Source organism: Tetrao urogallus (assembly GCF_951394365.1).
Source record: "Tetrao urogallus genome assembly, chromosome: 14".
In the NCBI taxonomy this organism is placed as follows: domain Eukaryota; kingdom Metazoa; phylum Chordata; class Aves; order Galliformes; family Phasianidae; genus Tetrao; species Tetrao urogallus.
The window spans coordinates 6,620,035-6,642,659 of record NC_136827.1 but is presented as its reverse complement, the minus strand read 5'-3'; the positions used below and the strand labels follow the sequence as shown (position 1 = coordinate 6,642,659).

At 36.0% G+C, this 22,625-nt stretch overlaps 1 protein-coding gene across 4 annotated transcripts in view; it reads left to right on the top strand.

The window, feature by feature from the left end:
• The window catches only part of GABRG2 (gamma-aminobutyric acid type A receptor subunit gamma2), a gene marked incomplete at both ends in the record, with an annotated part of 66,100 nt that overhangs the window by 6,664 nt on the left and 36,811 nt on the right, over window positions 1–22,625 (top strand). For 2 of the 4 annotated variants that reach the window (XM_079542437.1, XM_079542435.1), the window contains 3 exons: window positions 18,274–18,409; window positions 20,305–20,372; window positions 21,308–21,528. In XM_079542437.1, coding sequence (XP_079398563.1) covers window positions 20,331–20,372; window positions 21,308–21,528 — 263 coding nt within the window. Of the gene's footprint in view, window positions 1–18,260; window positions 18,410–20,304; window positions 20,373–21,307; window positions 21,529–22,625 lie in introns of those variants that run through there. The other 2 variants (XM_079542434.1, XM_079542436.1) reach the window with 2 other exon arrangements.

Genomic DNA, 22,625 nt, shown 5'->3' with positions numbered 1-22,625 from the left:
TTCACACATAATCTGTAATGTACAACACAATGCGTAGGCCTAACTGTGAAATCTGGCCATTGTATATCAAACTAAATATTGCTCTTACAAGATAGAACTTTCATCTGTTCACAAATAGCAAAACATAAAAGAAATAGCACTTTTACAAAACCTAAGCCAATGTATACAGATTATTACCATAAAATATCAGTACATGGAAAGAAAAACATTTAAAAGAAATGAAAGATAACAATAAGCATTGGAAAGAATGGAATGAGGAGTAGATATTTACTTTTTATGCCTGCATTATTCCAAATGATGCAGGTAATCACATATGAAATTATATTTTCTTACTGAATGCCACCTTGGATGTTGGTGTGAACTCTTGAGATGAAAGGCCAGCTGTTCTCTGAACCACTTATATTAAGCTTTATGAGCTCTTTATTCTTACAGAAAAATAGTTATGGCACTATAGACTGATAAGTGCATCTCAAAAAGATTCTCACGCATACCCAAAAATAACTGTCTGGCAGAATTCCTTGGAAAACACTGGATGAAATCAGAAAATGCTTCAATAGTGATTCAGTGCTGTATTGTGTAACACAAATAGCATGTTCCGGTTATATGAAGCTTTTGTTAATCTGTAGTGAAATATCTTCAGATATAAACAGAAATCTGCCTGCTGCAACAGATTGAGGATTATGTACTGAATTGCACTTTCACTTAATTTATCCTGTAAAAAAATGCCCTTCAGATTGTTTTTCAAGAGAAAGCAGGAAAAGAGATAGAAATAAAAAGAATGATAAAAGGAAAAATTAAGAAAAACTAACATTAATGAGGTAAAGTTAGAAAGCCTTATTACTATTATATATGCTAGTAAGTGCTGCTGCACTTCTTTCTGTAACTCACTGATCCATGCATATTGGTGGCTAAAACAAAGGAAGTCATCAAACCAGTCTGAATTATACTCATAATGGTCTGATAAAGAAATCAGTCACTTGCTCACTTCTTGTACAATCTTTAAAAAGATGGTACAGGACATACTCTGCTTTTGTACTCCAAAAACTGATGAAGGCACAAAAAACTTTTCACTGTAGATTAACACTTAAAAGTCTTTGATTAGGTGTACATCAAATAGGCAAGGGAGCACAGCTGATTAAGGTTCATTAAGTTCATAAAGTTCATGCATCTTTCTCCTTTTGCTATCCCAAACTAAATCTCTTATTTCTACTTTTATACATCAAAGAGTCTTTATTACCTAAATTTAGGCACTCAAAATGTGCCTGTGTACAGAAATGTACTCAACTGACCAAAAAACACAAATAAATCAATAATATAGATCAGTGCAGATTACTGGCTCATACTTATTAGTGGTACAGGCAATATTTTCAAACACTTGAGAAACCATTGCCCAAACAGATATCACACTTAAGGCAAACAAGCAGGCAGATGCCATTGAATGAAGAATATAATCAAATAATTGATATAATTCAAATTACAGTCAGCCTGACTTTCTGCAGATGAATCATTGATAGCTCTTAGGGAGACTTCTGAGAGCAAGGGCTTTATCTGTGAGAAAGGCTGCACAGTTGTTACGAATTGGAGGTAGAACCGAAGGAGATATGGAAATGAATTATGAATAGGAATTACACAGTGTTTCAAACAGAGTGGCAAGAAGCCTGGCGTTACTTCAGATGCAGGGATTCAAGAGGATGGGTTATTATGATCAAATTAAGAGACCAAAATGATGAATGCAGGGCAACCTTTTGTATGAAGTGAAGTTGGGCAGGTTTTTTTTTTTTAATTAGAGAGAAGGGAAAGGCCACCGTGGAATGAGAACACAGATGGGAAGGTTGATATGTTAGGTTGTTGGGCTGACAGTAGATCTCAGTTGCACAGAAAAATGAGAAGCAAAGCAAATCCATTACTACAGCATGCAACTTTGATTGGAGATCTAGTGATGTGGTAAGAGGATTTGGAAGAAAGAAGGCACGTAATAGTGTAATAATATTTGCATTGCCAAGAACTATCTTAGTAGCTGAACTTAAGAATGAAAACCCTTATTTCTGCTTCTGTATAAATAAATAACTGATATGATGCAATTTGATCCTATGGCCAATGAAGCCTATGAACCCTAATCTGTTTATACATTACATTACTGTTTTTTAAGGTAGTAAAGGAATCACTGTCTTATTGGCAGATAGGGATTTAGAAGAGGGGAAGATTGCCGTTGTTAAAAGCTCTGAGCACCTTAAAGGACAATCCAAAATATTACTGCTCTTTTGTTGGACCAAAATAGTTAGCTATAGTCAAAGACTTCTTTACAGTGAATAAATATATATTGATATTTGTAAACTCCTTAGGGCAAGGACAATCAGCGTTACATTAATTTTATACATATATATATATATTCATTTTCTCTCCCTGGTTTCTGTGGGAAAAGCTCAAAAACCTTACTAAGCTGCATTAAAGACTTAAAGCATGTGCTTAAAATGACTTAAAACCTTACTAAATCTCTAATGCAACACATGAGATTAAATTGCCACAAATCTTTAGAACCAAATTCTTAACTTCCAAGTCCAGTGTAACTAATCAGGCTATGAACACAATATTTAAGAGGCAATGAAGAGTAACATGAAAGCATTCTCTTCTTCCACTGGTCATGGTAATACAGTTCTTCAACCCTACCTGCTTGCTGTCAAAAAGGTTACAAAGCTAAGGTACCTGAATTTTCCACACATGAGGACAGTGTTCCTTTCATCTTATAGCTGCCACCACCGTCTCTAGAGTGGTAGCTTCTCAGTGTTAGAATGAAGCAGTTCCAGGTTCACATTTGCTATTAATATCCAACAACTTCTGACCCTTTATTCTGGATAGGCATCGCCATAAGGGTTATTTTTTTGAGTTTCAGAATTTACCATTCATTTATCCGGAGAATGCCTGTATGAAAACAAACCTTATGTGGGCTTCATTTTAAGAGCAATAAGAACAATTTCATTTTCACAAATTTCAAAAAGTGTGTTTTACAAGGGCTGGTGTGGAATTAATGCCTCCTATTTTATTATTTCGGCCCATTATATCAGAAGCAGATGTTGGTGGGATGGCAGTAGATGTTGAACCTTTCCACCAGTATCCATCACATGTTGTTGCTGTGCAACAGATGGCAGCAGAGGGGCAGTCTGATAAAATGGCGTCTGACACAGAAGTGCGTATGAAGCAAATTGTGGAATTGAATTCCTCCATTCATCAAATGCCTGCTAAATGTTTATGGAGACCAAACAGTGGATGTGAGCACAAAGAGGTGGTGGGTGGTGCATTCCATCTGTGGCAACAGTGACAGCAGGTCACCTCCGCTGGTACAGATTTTTACACTCACAGCATGCAGGTTCTTGTTCATCGCTAGCACAAATGCACAGCTAATGGTGGTGACTATGTTGAAAAATAGTGTTTTGTAGCTGAGAATTTGCTCTTTCAAATAGCACTGTTGTGCTCTTCACATCTGTTGCAGTTTTGATGGAAATAAATAGGAGGCATTCCTTTTGGAGTTTTGTAGTAAAATTAATCTTTGGAAAGAAGCTAAGAATTATGGCTCACACGGTAACTCTGAGAATTTTCTGAGTGTTTGAAGACTTCCACAGAGACTTAGAACAGAAAACAATTTGCAGCTTTTGCTACAACAGCTGTTAAGGAAGGAAAAAAAAGGAAGAGGACAAGTACTATATCTGTAAAATCAATTCTTCAATTAGAGTACACAAAGCAATATTTGTTTTATTCTCGTTATAGTAGATTAGCAGCAGAGGTGATTAAATTCATTGTCATATGCATTCAGATTAGAGAAAGAGAAACGTATTATCTGCAGTTGTTACCTGCACACACAGTGGTTTCAGCTCTTCAATTAAATAGCAACAAAAGGTTTTAATGAAAAAAATGGAAGCTCAATAATGAATAAGTTGTATGTATTTTAAATCGGACTTCTCATTTCAGTTTACCTGCAAAATTTTGTGAAGAATGTGAAGCATGTGAAGCATTTATTACTTTGATAGAGTTGTCATGTCTACCAATGACAAGTTTACCAGTATGGTTTTCTGCACAAGAATCATGATGCTAAGCAATTAGCAGTGTGAAGAGCAGAATCACAAAAAATCTGATGGAGATACGCAAAAATGGCAACATTGCCAGTTCAGTGTATTCCACTTACGTCCTTTCTTCTAAATCATTTTACTGAGAATGTCTCCTGGAAAATGGTAAGGTTTGTAACAGCACCTGTTCTTCATTCAATAAAATATCTTGAGGCATATTTGCCAAATTACCTAGGGATTCAGGGGAACAAACTGCATGTAAAAGGCTTGCTCTGCTGGCTCCCAGGGGAATTTCTTCTCATCAGTCCTCTGCCAGTTACTCTGCATAAGTCTGTTCATAAAAGGATGTTGGAGCAGGGAAAACTGAATATGAATTTAGCCATGTGGAAGATACGCTATGATTAGTAAAACATCTTCATCCTACTTCAGCTTCTGCTCGTGTTCTGTTAATTTCAAGGCTTTGCCCTCTTTTCAGGTTTTCCAGTCTCCATTGTTAGCTAATTGTCCCTTCTGGCATCTGCTCAATCCATGAAAACACTTCTTGTTTTTAAGAGATCTTGATGATGCCATTTGCAAAGTACCCACATAAGCTCGGAAGCATCATAGAGTTGTCAAGTGTTCTACATTTTTTATTGTGGAATCTTCTCTGCACCCATAGAAAATGGGCTATGAAACAACACGTTTTGCCAGTTACCTTATTTTTCAACGTCATGATGGTTTTGCTGTTACCCCAGGTATTAACATGGATCTTCCTTCTGAGCTCACAAATAGTATACCCTCCACCAATGGCACCTCATGGATTTGGTGCCTACATTTTCTAAACAGAGACCCAGCAGCTGGGAATGAACTAGTTCTAGATGAGCTGGTAATGTTAGATTTTAGCAGCTGTCCATCACTGCTTGGTTTTGCATCTGTTCAGCTTTAAAACTTATGACTGTCATGGTCATAGTGGAGGTTACTTAGAGCTCTGAGAAGGGGCCAAGGAACCTGCTAGGGATCTAGACACTGTGGTCTTGAACACATGGAATTTTGGTTTATATTTGAAAAATGCTCTGCGGTATCTTTAGTGGGTCTTTCATTTTAGCTGCAGCGAAGACCAAAAAATAAAATATCCTCTTATATAATCTTTTAAAATGAAAGAATCGCTTTCACTTCTGTATGTCTTTCCTTACTCTGTATAATTCTCTTTGATATGTTCTGCACTTCTTACTGTCGTAATGATAAATAAGTTTTGAAAATCTATTTACCTGAGTCTCATTAGAGATCTTAATATTATTGTTTCCTCTCATGAAAGAATTTCAGAAATGAAAGAATTCCAGAAATAAATCAGTAATAGTTGTACTCTATAATCTTTGTTCCCAATGCTATTTTCTCTGTTTTTGGAATATTGTCATGGTTACATCTGCTGCTATTTCTGACCCTTGTAGCCAGTTCCACACATTACTCAAACTCAATGAGACAACTTTCTTAGCTACTGCTTGTACACTGTGACTGTTCTGATTCTTGCCCTCTTTTTGACTTATGAAGTATCCATATTCCTCTATGTCTGAGTATCTTTTACCTCTAAAATATGCTCCTAGCAGCTTTATCTTTAAAAAACTTTATTTCTTTTACAAAGAAAGATTTTTCTGCTTATAAGCAATGCAATGAATATTTATTTATAAAATAAAATCCTACTTAACTGATGAGAGAGAGTGAAATAAGATCTACCAAAATATTTCTGGAGGAAGAAGTCTGAGAGATACATGTTTGTGTATGTGTGTGTGTGTGTGAAATAGAAATGGCTCCTATTTTCCTGGTGTTTTGACTTGAGTTAATAGTCACATTTAAACATAAGTGATGGGAAGATAGGCTTTGCAGTGATCATTATGCCCAGCCCACTCACATGTCAGAAATTTGAGAGGTAGGTAAAATTTGCATATTACATGCCTAACATTTTATTTATTGGAGACTGATAGAAGTTGCTGAGATATCTTATTAGTTTCATCATTAAACTAGCTTTTGTATTCAGAAAAAAAATTGAAGTTTCTTGCATAAAAAGCTTAATACAAATGATTATCTTTCTATGCAATAGATATACAAAGCATTTTTATTTTCTTTTTACATCTTTTTCTGTACCCTGGCACTGCTTATTACAAGCCATAAGCTCTTCAACAGGCCTGCTGGGTCTGGACTTTTCTTGACCTGCTTACAGCTTTCTTTTAACTGGTTTAGCTGCCACAGCAATTTCTCTAATTGACCAGATCTCTATGGCTAACTTGTATGACTTTTGTTTATCTTTGTATGGTATAACCATGGTTTCATAGACAACAGCTACAAGTGGTGACTCTATGAAGAATGAAGAATTTACAAAGTGATGCAGTGCAGAGAAAGTGTAGTACTATAGCTGAGGCCTTGAGAAATGAAGACATGGGATACAGCATAGAGGAGTATAGGCATGAGGTGATAAGGGAGAGGGCACAGGCTGGGAATGGAGAGCCCATAGCTATAAACATGTCACTGGTGGCCTGTTTAAGAATTGTAGACATAGAGCTAGGCAAATGTGGTTTAGAGGTAAAAAGAATCACAAATTAATACCTTATGTGGTACTATGAATTAGATACCTTATGTGGCAAGCCTGGATTAATGTGGAGCTGTAGATGGTAAAGAAAAAGAAAAGATGTAAAAGCATGTTAACAAACATAAAAAAAACTGATCCCAAATAGATAATTTGGGTGAGAAACAAGAAACTACTGACATGACCATCACATTCCTTCCAGACAAGAATGCTAGATCTCACTGTAACACCCTACTGCCAGCATTATGACACCACCAATCTCAGGACCTAATTGAGGAGGGAAAAGCTGAAACTAACATCAGGAAAAAGCATAGAATGAATATGTAGCGTATATATAATAACTTTATTATTATTATTGAAAATTTTTCTTCAAAAAATATCATTTCTCTACACAATTACATCTGCACTGATGATGATGATTCTTGTATTGATCTACTGTGATTTGTGTTACAAGTTCTTGGCTCATTCAGTAAGGTGTGCTTCTTTGTCCACACACAAGAACACTATAGAATCATGACTCCCATGGAGTTTGGATACTTTGCTAGCACTGGAGAATACTTTCCTTCACACCACAGCTTCAAAGGATCTTTGATGGAAGTAAAAATGCCTGAGATAAACTTGGATTCTTTCTGTATTTCTTCCCTGTCAGGGTGTGAAAGGTGTCCAAAACATTTCGCCTTCAGAACTGCTGTGTTTTTAAGCAGGGAAACATATGTTCTAATTCCCTGAACTAAATGTTTCTTGCTTGGTCTTGAATTTGTCCAAAAGTCAAAGCACTGATGGATTGTTTGTGTCTTTGCTAAGGATTAACTTTGTGTGCATAATCAAGTGGGGCTTCTGAGTTGTTTCCTCCTACAGGAATCTAGTTTTGACACATTAAAAATGCTCTGCAAGCTACATAAGCATGCAATAAATCTCCACTGATACTTGAGAGTTTATCTTCAGAGCTCTACTTCTTGGAGCCAAATCTTATACAGACAACAGCCTTGTCAGGGACAGAAGAGTAAGGCTAACAAAGCAAATCTTTCATCATGAAATCACAAAAGCAGCAATGGAAATGTAGAAATGAAACTTGGGTTCATAATAATTTCTTACTGTGTAAAAATGGAATGGAGTTCTGTACATACATGTACACGTCAGATCCTGCTTGATGAAACCTGTCTCCTTTGACAATTCTGTGAAAACTGTTCCCTATCCATAATAGCCACAGTCTTCAGCATGAGTATTCACTTTTTTTTTTTCTTTTTTGTTTGTGAGTAGTCTGTTGTTTGCTCAAAGTCACCAACAGATCATTAGTTTACATCTCTCATTGTTGCAAACCTGAAAGGTGTAATAATGATCACTCTATTTTCTGACATTCTGAAGCATGATCTGTGAATGTTTGTGTACATTATTTTCTTTTGAAAAGTGACTTAAAATTGGAAGGGTTTAAGAAATAGCATTTCTAGAAGGTTTTTTTTTTTAAAGATTTCATTGAACGATTTATATGAAAAATAAATAGAGAATATGTCAGTTCTCCACTGCAATGTAGCATGAGTATCATACGCCATGGATTGAGCTCCATGTCTCTTCTCACGCACTGGAAATAAGATGAAATTTTCCTGTTGCACTTGCTGGTAGGGAAGAAATGTGACAATTTCCTCTGAATGAGATAGTTTATTCTTATGTAAGAATAAGAGATTGAAATATAGTTCTAACAATATTATAGAATTTTACTCCTCCTCTTTATGTGGTAAAGATTTATTTATAGTCATTCTTTCTTCAATAGAAAAAAAAAGAGACATAAAATAAGGGGCTACTCCAGAGGCATACAGGTCATAATATTACCACTATATTCACCCTAACGTGCATATAACAGCAGAGGAGCTAAAAATTCCTATATTGAAGCCAGGATGCTTGTACAACAAATAAAAGTAAGGAGATTCTGACCAGAACATGTCGATAGTACCAACCACCAAGGAAAGTCCACTGGGATTTCATGACAAAACCAACACGATCCATTTTATCAAAATAAATGCATTCTACTGGGAAAATTCAGGCACACTTGTTGACAGATTTCCTACTCAGCTGACACAGAGACAGTAGCTCAACACTTACATTCTTAACGTATCACACATTTACCCTGTGATTAGGACTAAACTCCATATCCACCCATGCACAGTCTGTTTTATGGGTATGAGTGCAAACAGCGTCTTGCATGGTGTAAGTTGGTTTAAGTGGGAGCACATCAGTTACTACTGGTTACTGTGCATTAAAAAATGAAGTGAAATCAACAGGACTGTTTAAGAAAATAATAATTTAATTTTCACTATTTGCTTACACTCATTTTGTGAATGAGTTAGTTTCATGATGAGTTAATTAAAAAGCTATGTATCAAGCAACTGTTTTCTGTTCATCGAGCCCTTACTTCAAGACACATTTTCTGACAAAAATGACTGTTACGACACTTCCATGATCAAAAGAAACAAGAATTGAAAAATATACTCAGAAGAAACAAATATACCTGTATTGTTTATAATTTATTATTGCCTGGCTCCCTAAATATTTTGGAATTACCTAATGCACTTGACTAAAGATAAGGGCTATCACATGGCTATTAAGTACAATGAAATCTGATTTCCAGTAAGGTGTGGCAAGTGATTGTTTCTTCTTCCATCATGAGATGTCTAGTCTTCCATCATGCCTAGTCTTTACCAAACACAAATAACAAAGCACATTTATGTGCCTATTTATTTTGTAAAAATACACACATACACACAGAGTTGATGTAACTTTTCCTTACCAACATCTTTCAGTGAAAAGCACATTTACAGTAAGAAAATGGACTTGCTACTAAGCAATTAGGTTCCAAGATTAGATTAAGTCTACTCACTCAGGAGATACAGTCCAAAGGTTTCTCCAGGTGACAGAAACAAATTTGCCTTCAACAGTACTGCACTGGCATACCTGAATAAGATAAGTCAATGACCTAATTGAATCAATTAGCAGGAGTGGGACATCTGAAGTTTACTTCAGCAGGAACTCTGCTGGGAAAGCCTTTTAAAGTATTTATTTTGGAATGAGCAAATCTGAGGACAGGACTTGTCAGAGTGCGGATGCCTGTTCTAGCAATTAGGATGAGATGTCTGTATTCTAATTGATATCCTAAACTTGATTGATAATCAGCATGTTAAAAGGAAGAAAAAATGTTGACAATGCAGATTGCTAGAAAACTCATTTCATTTCCACGCATCTGTGTCTAAGTGTTGCTGTTCAGATTATTGACATTCCAAAATCCATATCCTCCATTACCATTGTTCTCCAGACTTAAAAAGAAAGCCTTGACTAGCCTAAAAGTTGATAATACACCCTTGATAAAGACAAGAGGGTTCCCATTGACAAGCACTATCTCTAATATCCTTGGTTACAAAGATGCTTCAGCCCAGCATTTTACAGAAGTTTAACAGCTTTCTTCATGTAAAAGAAATTCCTTGTCACCTTCTTTCACTTAAGCTATAAAAGAAACATCCCAGTTCAGCCTTGAAAGAGAAGTCTATAATTTTTTTTTATTATTATTCCTGTGCCCTGTGTAGGGCTATTCAAGATCTGATTCTGAATGCTCAAATTGCAGTATTGATAGCTTGGTTTTACATAGCATTGATACAGTGATAATCTCCATGTCAAACTTTTTACTGCTACCTTATTAAGATGATGTGCAAAGAAAGGAAGCACAAAATAAGTTTGTTTTTCACAGAAAGACTTTTCCTGTTCCATAGTTAGAAAAGCAACTGTTGTGTCCAGCAAAAAGATTTTCTCAAAGTTGGGAGGCTATGCTTAAGGTTTTTATTTCCTGACTTCAGCTAAATAATCCACTTAAAAACTAATGCAGCAAGGCAAGATTCTTTATTTTCTCAGCTGTCAATGCAATTGCTTATAGCTTTGCTCTTCTAATAACATTTATCACAGTACTGTCAGGTACAAAACAGAAGATATCCTGTACAGTGTAATATTATTAGCTCAGTATTTCTTAAATGACCTGGGTTAATAAAACAAGTAGAATGACAGTAGTTCCTTAATTGGGATAAGCATACAATGTTTCTGACCCCCCTGCCCAGTATGGGGAACATCACACTATACTGTTTTGCTGTGTTCTTGAACATGTGAGATGACAATGTAAACATTCTATGTTACATATTTTAGTCTAATGAAGATTTATAATCAGTTCAAAATGAATTTTAAAGCTTACATCTGTAGACAAAAATATCTCCCAATCTCAAAAAAAAGTTCAGGGGGTGATTTAATATGAAAAACTGCTGAAATTTCTGGCATCTCACATGTTTGTTTCTAAACACTGACAGATCACGAGGTAGAGATGACTACACCATGAATGACTGATTCCAGAAGTGACTTCCTTCTGGGTGAAATTACCATGCTGGCAAAATACAGAAAAATTGCACAAGTATTCTGACAAGCCATAAATATAAACATCTCATCGAGTATTACAGAACAAGAATCTTTATTCCATTTCTTCAAATCAAATTAAGCAATTGAACAACAACAATCCTGCCCCAAGTTCTTCATATTTTACACACAGAGTTGTGTAGTACTGTTTTAAGAGAAAAGGGGGTGAAATAAAAGAGAGGGGAGAGATAGAGGTAAACAAAAAATATATCTTCTGAGACTTTTGTAATTCCAGGTTTACTCCTTTAACAATTAGGCATGCCTAGGCAATTTCAGATAAAGCAGAAGCTAAACTCAAACTTCATGCAGCAGAATACCTGAGCCTATTATTCATTTTCTTTTCATTTCTATCTAATGCTCTCCTTCACTTGCTACTTTAGTGTGTTGCCATAACCACAGTAAAAACAGACATCATCATATAGCCTGTAAACAAATTGTAAGAAAATAAATCCACACAAAATTACAGCTAAAAAAGAATTGAAAACAATCATTTTAAGTTATGGATGCTTATCTCCATAACTTAACTCCTGAGTTCATCTGTTCTTTATAAACACTTGTTATAACCAATTTGTGCTGAATCTTTAAAAATGGAAAATAGATTACTTAAATACAACTACTAAGGGCTAAAACTTATGATGTGTTAAGGTGTAGTAGCTGACTGCACATCTTACTGTATTACTTTTATCATGTTTTTCTTCTGTGTTTCACCTGTTCTGTGACTTCAGAATGATGGAAAAACTCAACTTCTTTCTTCTTTTTTTTTTTGTTTAAAGCAGGGCTCCCAGTTGTGAATGGGAGCTCACAGACCTGTGTCATTTGCCATGGCTACCAGCAACATTACATTAGTTATCCAAGTCATTAGTGTGATCATTTCACGATCAATTATTTAGTAATTTAAATGATTAGAATATTTCATGGAATGATAGCTGTAGCAGTAGTCCAGGAAATAATCTTCCACAGGTGACCTACCTAAAATCCAACTACCCAAACCATTAAGTAACAATAAAAAACATTTTCTTTCTCCTTGTTGTGAACTTCTCTAGGCACCTTCATGACACAACTAAGTGGCCTAAAGTAGCTTACATACTAAAAGCCATCTCTAAAACAAGGCTTTTCTAGAAATATTGAATCTTAGAATTTCAGATGTTGTGTGGCTCTTCTGGGACAAAGATCCATCTGAATACCAGAATCATGGTCTTATCAGTACCAGTGCTGTAGGAGAGGGAGGAAGACATCAGTACACTTTCTCTCAGTCCAAATCTCTCAAAATATTTTCCATTTCCTTTTATGCAACTTCAGATAAATGTATTTTCCATCTTTCTCTCTAAGCAAAGCATCATCCTTAGTTTCTGTCTCAGATGTTGGAATTGACATGTTACTTGAGAAGAGAATACTCTTCATATTAAATGAACTACAATTCTGAGGAAAATGATTCAGTCCTGTAGTGTACTCTATAATAAAGCAGCAAACAGGAATCACTGTGGTGAGGACATTTCAATCTCTTTTGTCAGGTGACAAGAAAGAGAACATGAGGCAATGGTGTGTGGATGCAGTGCTTTAGGGGCATGGTTTAGTAGTGGACAGTGTTAGGCGAGGACTTGGACTGGTTGACTTTAAGGACCTTTTCTAACCTGTATGATTCTATGTCAGGTCTGGTCCTGGGTAAGACTTTAGGATTTAAACAATGCAAATGGATAGAGCAGAGATGTAAGAAGGGAGAGAAAATTTCGTATATTGCGTTTGAAAACATTTTCTACTTTAAATGAAACAGTTTTACTTAAAATACAATCAGCAGACAACAGAAGAGAGAATAGATACAGTTATATTTCCACAGGAACTATAATCTCCTGCAAATATGCTATTCGCTGAACACTCACATCTTTGTATCTGTAGGGAAACACAGAATATATCCTTCCCTCCCAGTGACCATTTTATCATCATGAATAATGTATAACATACAGATTGCAGTGAATTTTTATGCACAGGAAAGGATTTAGCTTGACTATTCATTAAGTTAAACAATGCTGTGAAGTAAACCAGCAAGCTTTGTTTCAGTCCTTCACTGAGAGGTAGAAAACATTGGCGCTATAAGTGGAGATTTACTGTGTGTGTGAGTGCTTTATTAAGCCTTTGTTGTAGGATCTGTAGCTTCTATAGATGTTTGGTATAAAAGATAAAATTGTTGGATTTTTTTTGACGGATAAATTTTAACTGTAGTTAAACTAATTAGTTGTTGGCTATTCAGTACTGCTGCAGGTCTTTTTCTTCAGGCACTTCATGATCACTGTGATTCTACTTGCAAATAGCAATGCAACAGCACATGGATTCCAGCAGGGATAACAGACGCTTGAAGTTTCTTACCAGAACACTTGCAGATGGTTAAAATTCATTTTCTATATTTAGAAAAGTTAAATATAGAGGTACATCAGGTAAAACTCAGAATATCTTCGTTGAAGTCAGTGAAATTCCACAGAATCACAGAATGGCAAATTCTAGACATTTTAACCAGTTAAATATAAGATTTCATATCTGAGTGCTGAAAGATGGAGCTATCATGGTAGGTGTCTGTTCAGACTAGAGCATTATGTCCCTTTTATTGTCTATACCACCATTCAAATTCTGCAGTGCCAAGTTGTGAAAATCACCATCCTGTAGATTAGGAAATATCTACCGTATTTCAGAGGAATATCCTTTGTGAGCGATTGCTCACTAATGAAAAAAGATGTGCCCAATCTGTCTCTCAGTTTAGACTGAAAAACTGTTGCTGTTGACTGTGATTTTAAATGATGTGTAGTGCATCCTTACTGACAAATGGTGGTGTCGTTCCAAGAAATGCTACATATGGTGCTTCTGGAAGCCACATAAGTGTGTCTTTCATATAAAGACACAGAACATCAGAGATTGTAAAAAGTTTTAACACTGACTGTAAGTTAGCAATTAAATAAATATGGTGGCTCTGAAAAAGATAATCCACTCTTAATTTGAATTTTGAACTTTAGAATTTAGTCCAGAGGGCTCCAAAGCATATTAATTTAGGACAGCTAAATACCATTAATATTATTACTTGCCAAATAAAAAAAAAATTATTATTTTTATGTAGCTCTCAATTTTGTTTCAGGGAAATAAAAGCAAAAATGAAAAAGCCATCATATTGAGTCTATTAAGTGGAAGACTGGATTCTGAAACTGTTATGTGGAGAACTGTAGCTCTGTACTGCTAAGAAGATAGGGCATTAATGAAGTTTTTTGACAAGCAGGCTTTGCTTTCTATTCTGGATGAGGTTAAGAAAAGAAGATGGAAAAAAAGACTTTCCCAAAGCATCAGTAATTTCAAAGCAGAAGTATCATCTCAGAGTGACTGAACTAATCTTCCACTATTTCAACATATTTCCAGCGTAGAAATGATGTTTTTGATGCTAAGGTGTCTGTAATAGTGTCTGTGACAATCAAATAGAGCATCTCTTTATTAGTTCTTCATCCCTTGATAGGAAAACCCATTTCTACCTGCTCTGCCTAAAGAGATGACAGTCGCTCCATGAAGAACAATGACAAAATTTTGCCCAGATGGTACTGCAAAAAAAAACATATGGATGATGTGCACTAGCAAAGGAGATGATAATCTAAAATTTTAGCTTATATAATCTCAGTTTTGCCTGAAGTTACACCTCACCAATGAGAGCCTCACAAAAGAGCTATGTAAATGTTATAAATCAAGTAACAATTTAATTCAGAATTAGGATCATTATAGTGAGGAGCTGAGGAAGCTAAGGAACATGAGTTGAAACTTTTTCGACCCTGCTACGGTAAAAGCTTCACTGACACAGTGACTTTCATATACAAATGTAGAGTGGTTTGCCAATTTACAGATCTTACACATTTTATCACAAAATAATGAAAAAAGGGACTCAGTCTTGTGCTGTCCTCTCTCCACAAAGCATGTTGTCTAAAGGAATGTACTTTATAATCCAAACTAAAAAATGTTTATAAATGTCTAATCATTTCTGCCCTCTGTCTGCTTTGTGATGCGGTGTTTCAGGTAATGTGACACATCCCAAGAACCTCTCTGAACTTCAGGCTGAATAGTAGTTATATACCTACTAATTACAAGCATAGCAAACTCCTACAGTCTCAAGTAACAAGATGAGAAGGGATTGGACCAGATGACCTCCAAAAGCACCTTCCAACTCTAATTACTCTATGATATGAAGTCTCAGATTCACATTCCAACCCCTTAAACTGTCTGTTTTTCAAATAGCAAAACCGTGCATACCTACATTGGTCTCAAACACATCTTACTACAACATTAATGTGAGAAGTAGGAATATCTCAATGAGTGAGATTTTACTGTGATGTCCAAAACATTAACTTTCAAAAAACTTACTGTTATCTGCAAATAGGGAAGCACATGTGCCTTTGCTTGTCTCTGTTGCTAGACATGAAAACTTCTAGCAGTCAAAAATAAAAACAGATTTCTGTGTGTATTTAAGTATAATCTGGACTTTACCAAATTTGTTCTGGATATTAAAAGCTCTTGCAGAATTTAGGCCATATAATCAGAAGGACTGATCTGAAAGTCTTAAGGAGATGAAAAGGGCTTTGTCATTATAACTTTCATTAGTATTAATGGCACTTGCACTGCAAAAACTCTGCTCATCTGGATATAGATGCACCCCTGATCGTTCTGGCTGGTATGCAATTTTACAAAGACAGACATTTAGGCAATTGGATATCCATGTTGACTTATGACCTACTTGGAATTCAGATAAAAGATGGAATTTGGTGGCTTTATCCTTAGTTGCATTGGCTGTATTCCCCTCCCTCTCTTCCATGCTAATCTCATAAAATATTTGTTGCAGTTTGAGATTCAGAGTGCCAAAATGGTTTGGAATGACAGATAAGCAAACAAATAGCTATTACTTTCCTACAAATCAATACCAAGGGAAAGAAGTGCCTGCAGGCTGCTCTTCAATAAGGTTTTTCTAGATTTGAGAGGTGTCCCAGGCAAGCATGTGGTTTTTCATCTTCTCATTTCACAGTGTCCAATATAACGCACTCAGTCCTGTCTGCCTGACTTTGGACACGTTTGTAGCACCTTCATATTCAGGGCCTCGCTGTCTCTGTGAAAGGATGTATTTGATTTGCTTCCTCTTTTCCATTTAGAAAATGATTTCTTTTTGGAGAAGGGATATTTAGCTGACTATACAACAGGAGTATGGGTTTTTACACTTCAAATCATTTTTTCATTTACTCTGAAGACTAAAAACATACAATCTAGTGCCTTCTGTTTGGAATGAATCTATTTAGAAGGATTTCCTTCAGGAGGGGGAACCCCGCTTCAATTATGTTCTTTTGAATTGCAATTAGATCTTTCAACCCTAGACAGCTGAATAAACAAATTTCCCTCACCAATTTAATTATCTTGGCCTGTTTTTCATTACCAGCAGATTACTATGTAGCATACTGCTGTTTAGAATTCAGCCTCTGATTGCCAGTAAAATACTACAGACAGGTTGTGGTCTGTATTGCCAAAGGGAGGATGGCTGGATGGCTATTGATTGACATGGAATGCTGAAGCTCCAAGGGATGTATTGCTGATGCAGGATGGGTTAGGTGATGCCTGGAGGCTACAGTAGTGGTATTTAGTACAGGCAATGAAGGTACAGGTTGATCTAGCTTCACCAGCAAGCTCAGCGCAATGCAAGCCTGGCTCTCTCATTCGTGCTGTGTGTTCCTGCTTGCTTTTATCCTGTGCACAGTCTTATGCTGCTTCCAAGTTCACTATACCTTCAGCACCTCCTGGGAAAAAGCAGTCTTATGTGATGAGGCCAGGCAGTGCTATGGCTCTTTCTCAGTAGCCTGTGCTGATGGAGGACAAAGAACTGAAAGTCTCTTTCCTACTGAAGTTGTATTTGTGCCACTGGCTTACACCTCCAAAGGCTCAAGACAGGGGAAACCCTCAGGCTATTCACACTGGGTAGGTCTAAGCTGGAGGCATGAGAGAGCACTGTACGGAGGAACATGCAAGGCCAAAGCTGAGCAAAGATCTGTGTTAGAAGAACAGAGATTTTAGACTCTAGGACTAATTATTCCTTCGCTATCACTCCCACGAATGCGATCGGCTGTGTCTGCTTTCTTCACATGTGCCAAGCATGTGCTCTTGACCCCCTACAAATATGCTTCCCTGCACTTTCCCACTTTCGTGCTGTTAAGGAGAGACTACACAGACTCAGTCCCAAATAGGAACATTAATTTTTGACTCATTCATATCCAAACTCCACCCACTTGCTTAAGACATTTGTATTGTCATTAACAGTTTCAATATCCAGCAGAGCTCAAACTTTGTTGTAGAAGAAGGTCAGGGAAGGAAGGCACTGGTATGTTCTGCCAGAAACAATCTTTTAACTGTTTAGCACCATTCTGTTCTGATAAGCACTGACATAGCTGGTGATGTCATATTCTAAGTTAGATTCTGTCATCTCCTCTATACCTAGCAGCACAGACTTCAAGATAGCACAACAACCATTAATGCTAGTCTACATGTTTCTGGTGCCGAACTTCTTTTTTACTGCACAAGGAAGGCTGAATTTACTACATCTGCTGCCATACTGCTCAGAAGCTGAAAAAAAATGATGGATGGACTATTTTTTTTGTGTGTGTGTTCTGGTTAGCAAAAGTGAAAAACACTAGAAAAAATTTATGCTGAACTTTCCAAATGCACAATAAGCTCAAGTTCATCAGAGTGGAGAGAAGCTGTGTGACTGAATGAATCTAATTATTGTTCTTGTCAGTAATGTGTTGCATCAAATTGTTCTCTCAAAGGAAAGTAATTCAACAACACTGTGTACATACTAAGTGATATTTTGGTGGAGAGTTGCATAAGCTAAATGACAATTAGATTTGTTTTATAATAGGTCCCACCTGAGTCAGTGAGAGGAAAAACAGACATGCCAAAGGTGGTAAGCACTGATGCTTCTCTGAATATACAGAGTATGAGCTCAACAATATTAAAAGATTTTGCTAAAGTGAACTACAACCTCTGCAGTAATGTGTGATCTTTCCTGTGAGTCTCCATTTATAAAGCAGGCTACTTTTCAGTGTTTTGTACAATACTATTGAAATCTGAAGTGTGTATTGTTTCCAGAGAGTTTACCTGCAAATTCGTACTTTTCAAGGCTTTCCATTTCTTCATTTTTATGTCTTTAACAGTTCCACACAAAAGGGAGATGATGATTACGAAGATTACACTTCAAATAAGACCTGGGTTCTGACTCCCAAAGTTCATGAGAGTGATGTCACTCTTATTTTAAATGGCTTGCTGGAAGGATATGACAACAAATTAAGACCTGATATAGGAGGTATGTTGGTTTTCTTTTAAGCCCAACTTTGATTAAGTGGTGAAGGGAAAGCATTTTCATACAATATTATACTGTGCATGAAGCAGAATCCATCTAAAGTGGTTATGAGAACAAGACGAGATAGTAAAATATCACTGGCACAAAAAGAAGCCATGATTTTGGAAATCTGCATACATTTTTAAGATTCCTAAATCTCTCCTGAAACAGCTACTAAGACTGCTGTGATTAGCTGAATCAGGCCACATGTAATCATGCACCTGCACAGGATTTTGGGGAATTAGGAAGAGTTTTTTCTTCTTTGTGTGCCTAAGAGAGGTTGTTAGAAAATCGAAAGGATATATATATATATATCCTTTATCAATATATATATATGTCAAAAGATATATATATTGGAAAGGAAGGCCTAAGTAAGGAGAATGCATGCTGATCCTTGCACAGAGTGATGGACTCTCAGAGACTCTGACAGTAACAGGTCTGAATTGACTGATGCCATTTAGAACCATGGAATGAAAGAATATCCTAAGCTGGAAGGGATCCTCAAGGATTAAGTCCAACTCCTGGCTCCACACAGTACCACCCAAAATTCAAACCCTGTCTTAGTGCATTGTCCAGATGCTCCTTCAACTCCAGCGACTTGTTGCCATGACCACTGTCCTTGGGGAGCCTGTTCCAGTGCCCAACCATCCTCTGGTGATCAACATTTTCCTAATATCCAACCTGACCCTCCACTGACACAGCTCCATGTCGATCTGTTGAATCATTGCTCAGCAGAGCAAGAAGTGACTCAGGAGGTTTCACAAAAGATAAATACAATCAAGTAAATTTACTCTATTTCCCTAGATTTCCCCCACAACTAATGCATGTAGATAGACTCGAGCTCAGACCCGTAATGGAAATCGTACTTGAAGTGAAACAGCTTTTGCAGGGATGTTTCCATTGATTACTGAGGGACCTGAGAAATAAAGGTCCTTCAGCTCACAGGAGTTAGACTGAGAAGGCCCCATGTGGGCACAGAACAGCCAGAAGATAGGTCTGTAGAAGAGGATACATAAATAACAAGATTGCAGTAAAACAAGAAGAGAATTCACTGGTAGGCAGGGGAACACAGAGAACAGCCAGGTTAATGAAAGAATCTTCTAACAAGTTTATATGGGTTTACAAACTAAAGACATTTAACCTCCAGCACATGTACATCTAAATTAACAGAGGAATCTGCCTTATTCTCTCTACATTAGAAGGCTGAGAGAAATTAAGCATTCATAAAAAGCATCTGGGAAAACAACCAAACGTGTTTTAGTCAAGGTACGTGAGAATAATAAAGCTGAAGTAATTTCAGAATAAATTATTCTAACGACTGGTTTTATTTCCTGTTTTAGAACTTTGAGTATTAATACTATTTGGAGTTCATGAAATTGTCACTTATCTACAGCTATCTCTGCAGGCAACAGCAGTCACATTGCTTTCAGCATAGTAACGTTAAATTAGTGATGCAACGCATTGTGAGAGGAATAAGTTTACTTTTGTTGATAGTGTTTTGTCTGATGTGTTGCTGTGATTTGACATGAAATACACATACTCTCCATCAGATATGACTCACTAAAGTAATGACGCTGGTTTCTGTATTAGTTCTCATAGCATAAGAGAATTTGTTCTGATATAATTATGTATCTGACAGATATTATACAAGAATAGATATTATACAATAAGTTGTATTGTTCAACTTATTTTAACCTGGAGACATTGCTGTAAAATTATATTTATTCTATCAGCATATTTTAATGTGAGGCATCCATAGCTATACAACAGAGGTATTAAAACAGTCTTTTCATCATTTTGACTCTTTTGCAGTTGACTTTGACCTTCACTCATAGTAGTGACTCTTGTTTCTCTTACAGTTAAACCAACAGTAATTCACACTGACATGTATGTGAACAGCATTGGGCCAGTGAATGCTATCAATATGGTAGGTGAATGCCACATATTTCTACAATGTTCAATTTGTTGCAAAGCCTCCATCATTTTTGACATTACAAGGTTTCCATAGTTTTAATGTCACATTATATATAAATTATTTTCAAACCTCATTATTATTGATGTGAGGACTAGATGAGCTATGAATCTGGATGAGACAACAAGCTAAACTGTGAATAATAATAATTTTAATATATCTTCACAAATCTATTACTGTATTCTGCATTGTTTTGTGACAGATTAGCTCCGATGAGTTTGAGTTTCCAGATTACAACAAAAGAGGCAAAAGCATTCACCAGTGATACTACCATTCCTGCCAGAGAAATAAAAGAGGAAAACTTAGACCCTAAGAGCAAAGTTTAATTATGCCTTCGTATAGCTGATGGAAATTGGTCTAGCCTTAGCAGAACAATGGCTACTTGCTTCATTCTTGTAGTTTTAATGTTCAGAAAGAAATCTCAAATGACTCTTTTGCATCCTCCAATTCCCTTTGCAGCAATTGGCTGCCTGGTGGACGCCGGTGAAAGTGAGACTTCACCACTTTGACATTAACTAACAGTCACAGCCAATAAAGACAATCATATCAGCTGAAATCTTAGCTGTTCTAGGTCCAAGGGAATAAGTAATTGTACTCTAACATGATCAAGTGTGGGTTGAGGCACGGGGGTACAGAATATGTATAGTAGATACATAACTCCATTTTAATGCGGGTCAATCTGTCGATAGGAAAATAATGACAAACTTTTTTTTAAACAATAATCTTTGTTAAACAACCCTCTCAAAAGTCTCATTAAAATGTTTTTATCACTTCTAGTATCATCTGTATTTAACTTTTTGTTTTTCATATGACATTAAGGAAAGTATGTCAGGAGCAATGTGAAATGCTGAGTGCTATGTTTTCATCAGTATTTCTGGTTAACACAACAGGAATATACAATTGATATATTTTTCGCCCAAACGTGGTATGACAGACGTCTGAAGTTCAACAGCACTATAAAAGTGCTCAGATTAAACAGCAACATGGTTGGGAAGATCTGGATACCTGATACATTTTTCCGAAATTCCAAGAAAGCTGATGCTCATTGGATAACAACTCCTAATAGGATGCTAAGGATCTGGAATGATGGCAGAGTGTTATACACACTGAGGTATTTATACTTGACTTTAATTTCAGTTTCTCAAGGGAAAACCAAAAAGATGAGTTCTGTGAATACAGGTCACTTGACATCAACACACACTGTTTTTCCCTTACGTGTGCAACCCTAAAAAGGAGACATATTTAGAATACAGTATTTGCATGCAATTTATTTGATACTGACACAGTAAAATAGTTTCATTTCTACTTATAGATTTTACTGCCTTGCTCTCAAAATAGTTATATTTCTATACTTAAAAGAAGATAAGCACGGTTAAAGTAACTCATCTTCATTTTCATGTGTTTTATTGTTTACCTGTGGTTTGGACCATATTGCCTAACTTTTTATTGGGTTAAAATAATGAATCAGAAATGTCCTTGAATCAAGGAGATGTTATAAATGAGGTATTATCTGCAGCAGAGGCCTTGTACTCTGAACCAATTACTATTTAGATAGATAAGGCTTCACCTTGACAAAATATTTTATTCCTCAAATATATTAGGAGAAAAAGGAATAACTTTTTTTCATTGGTCATTTACAGTTTAGGTCAAATTCTCAGATATGCCCTGTTTCACTAAAATTTCCATGAATCCAAATTTGAAACGTCTGTCTTCAGATTTCTCATCAGCCTGGATAATTTTTATTTTGAGATTTTTACAAATCTTTTAAATAATGAAGTTACATGCATACCTACACTTTGATGTTACATATGCAATGTGTACTAATTAAATAATATATATTCAATTATAATATATTTCCTAAATGTGGAAGTTCTAGGTATGGTTATTTTTGTTGTTTTTCTAAAGTGTTATAGTAGTTGGGCCTAGGTAAAGCAAAGATATGTAAAGCAAAGATGGTATCTGTTCAAGAGAATTTAAAATTTAAAAGGAGAATACAGAATCAAAGATGTTAGCTGTAAGACAGACTATCAGACCATCAGAGTTTCAGACTATTTTTACAAAGTGATTTTGATTTTATGCTCTTGTTTTATTGGGTGGCAAAAAGAAAAAAAAGCAGAAAAGTATGCTCATTAGCATTCTAATGAATCATTTGAAGCTTTCCTTAAGACAACCTTTTAATGTTGCAAATATTTGAATTACAAAAAGGAG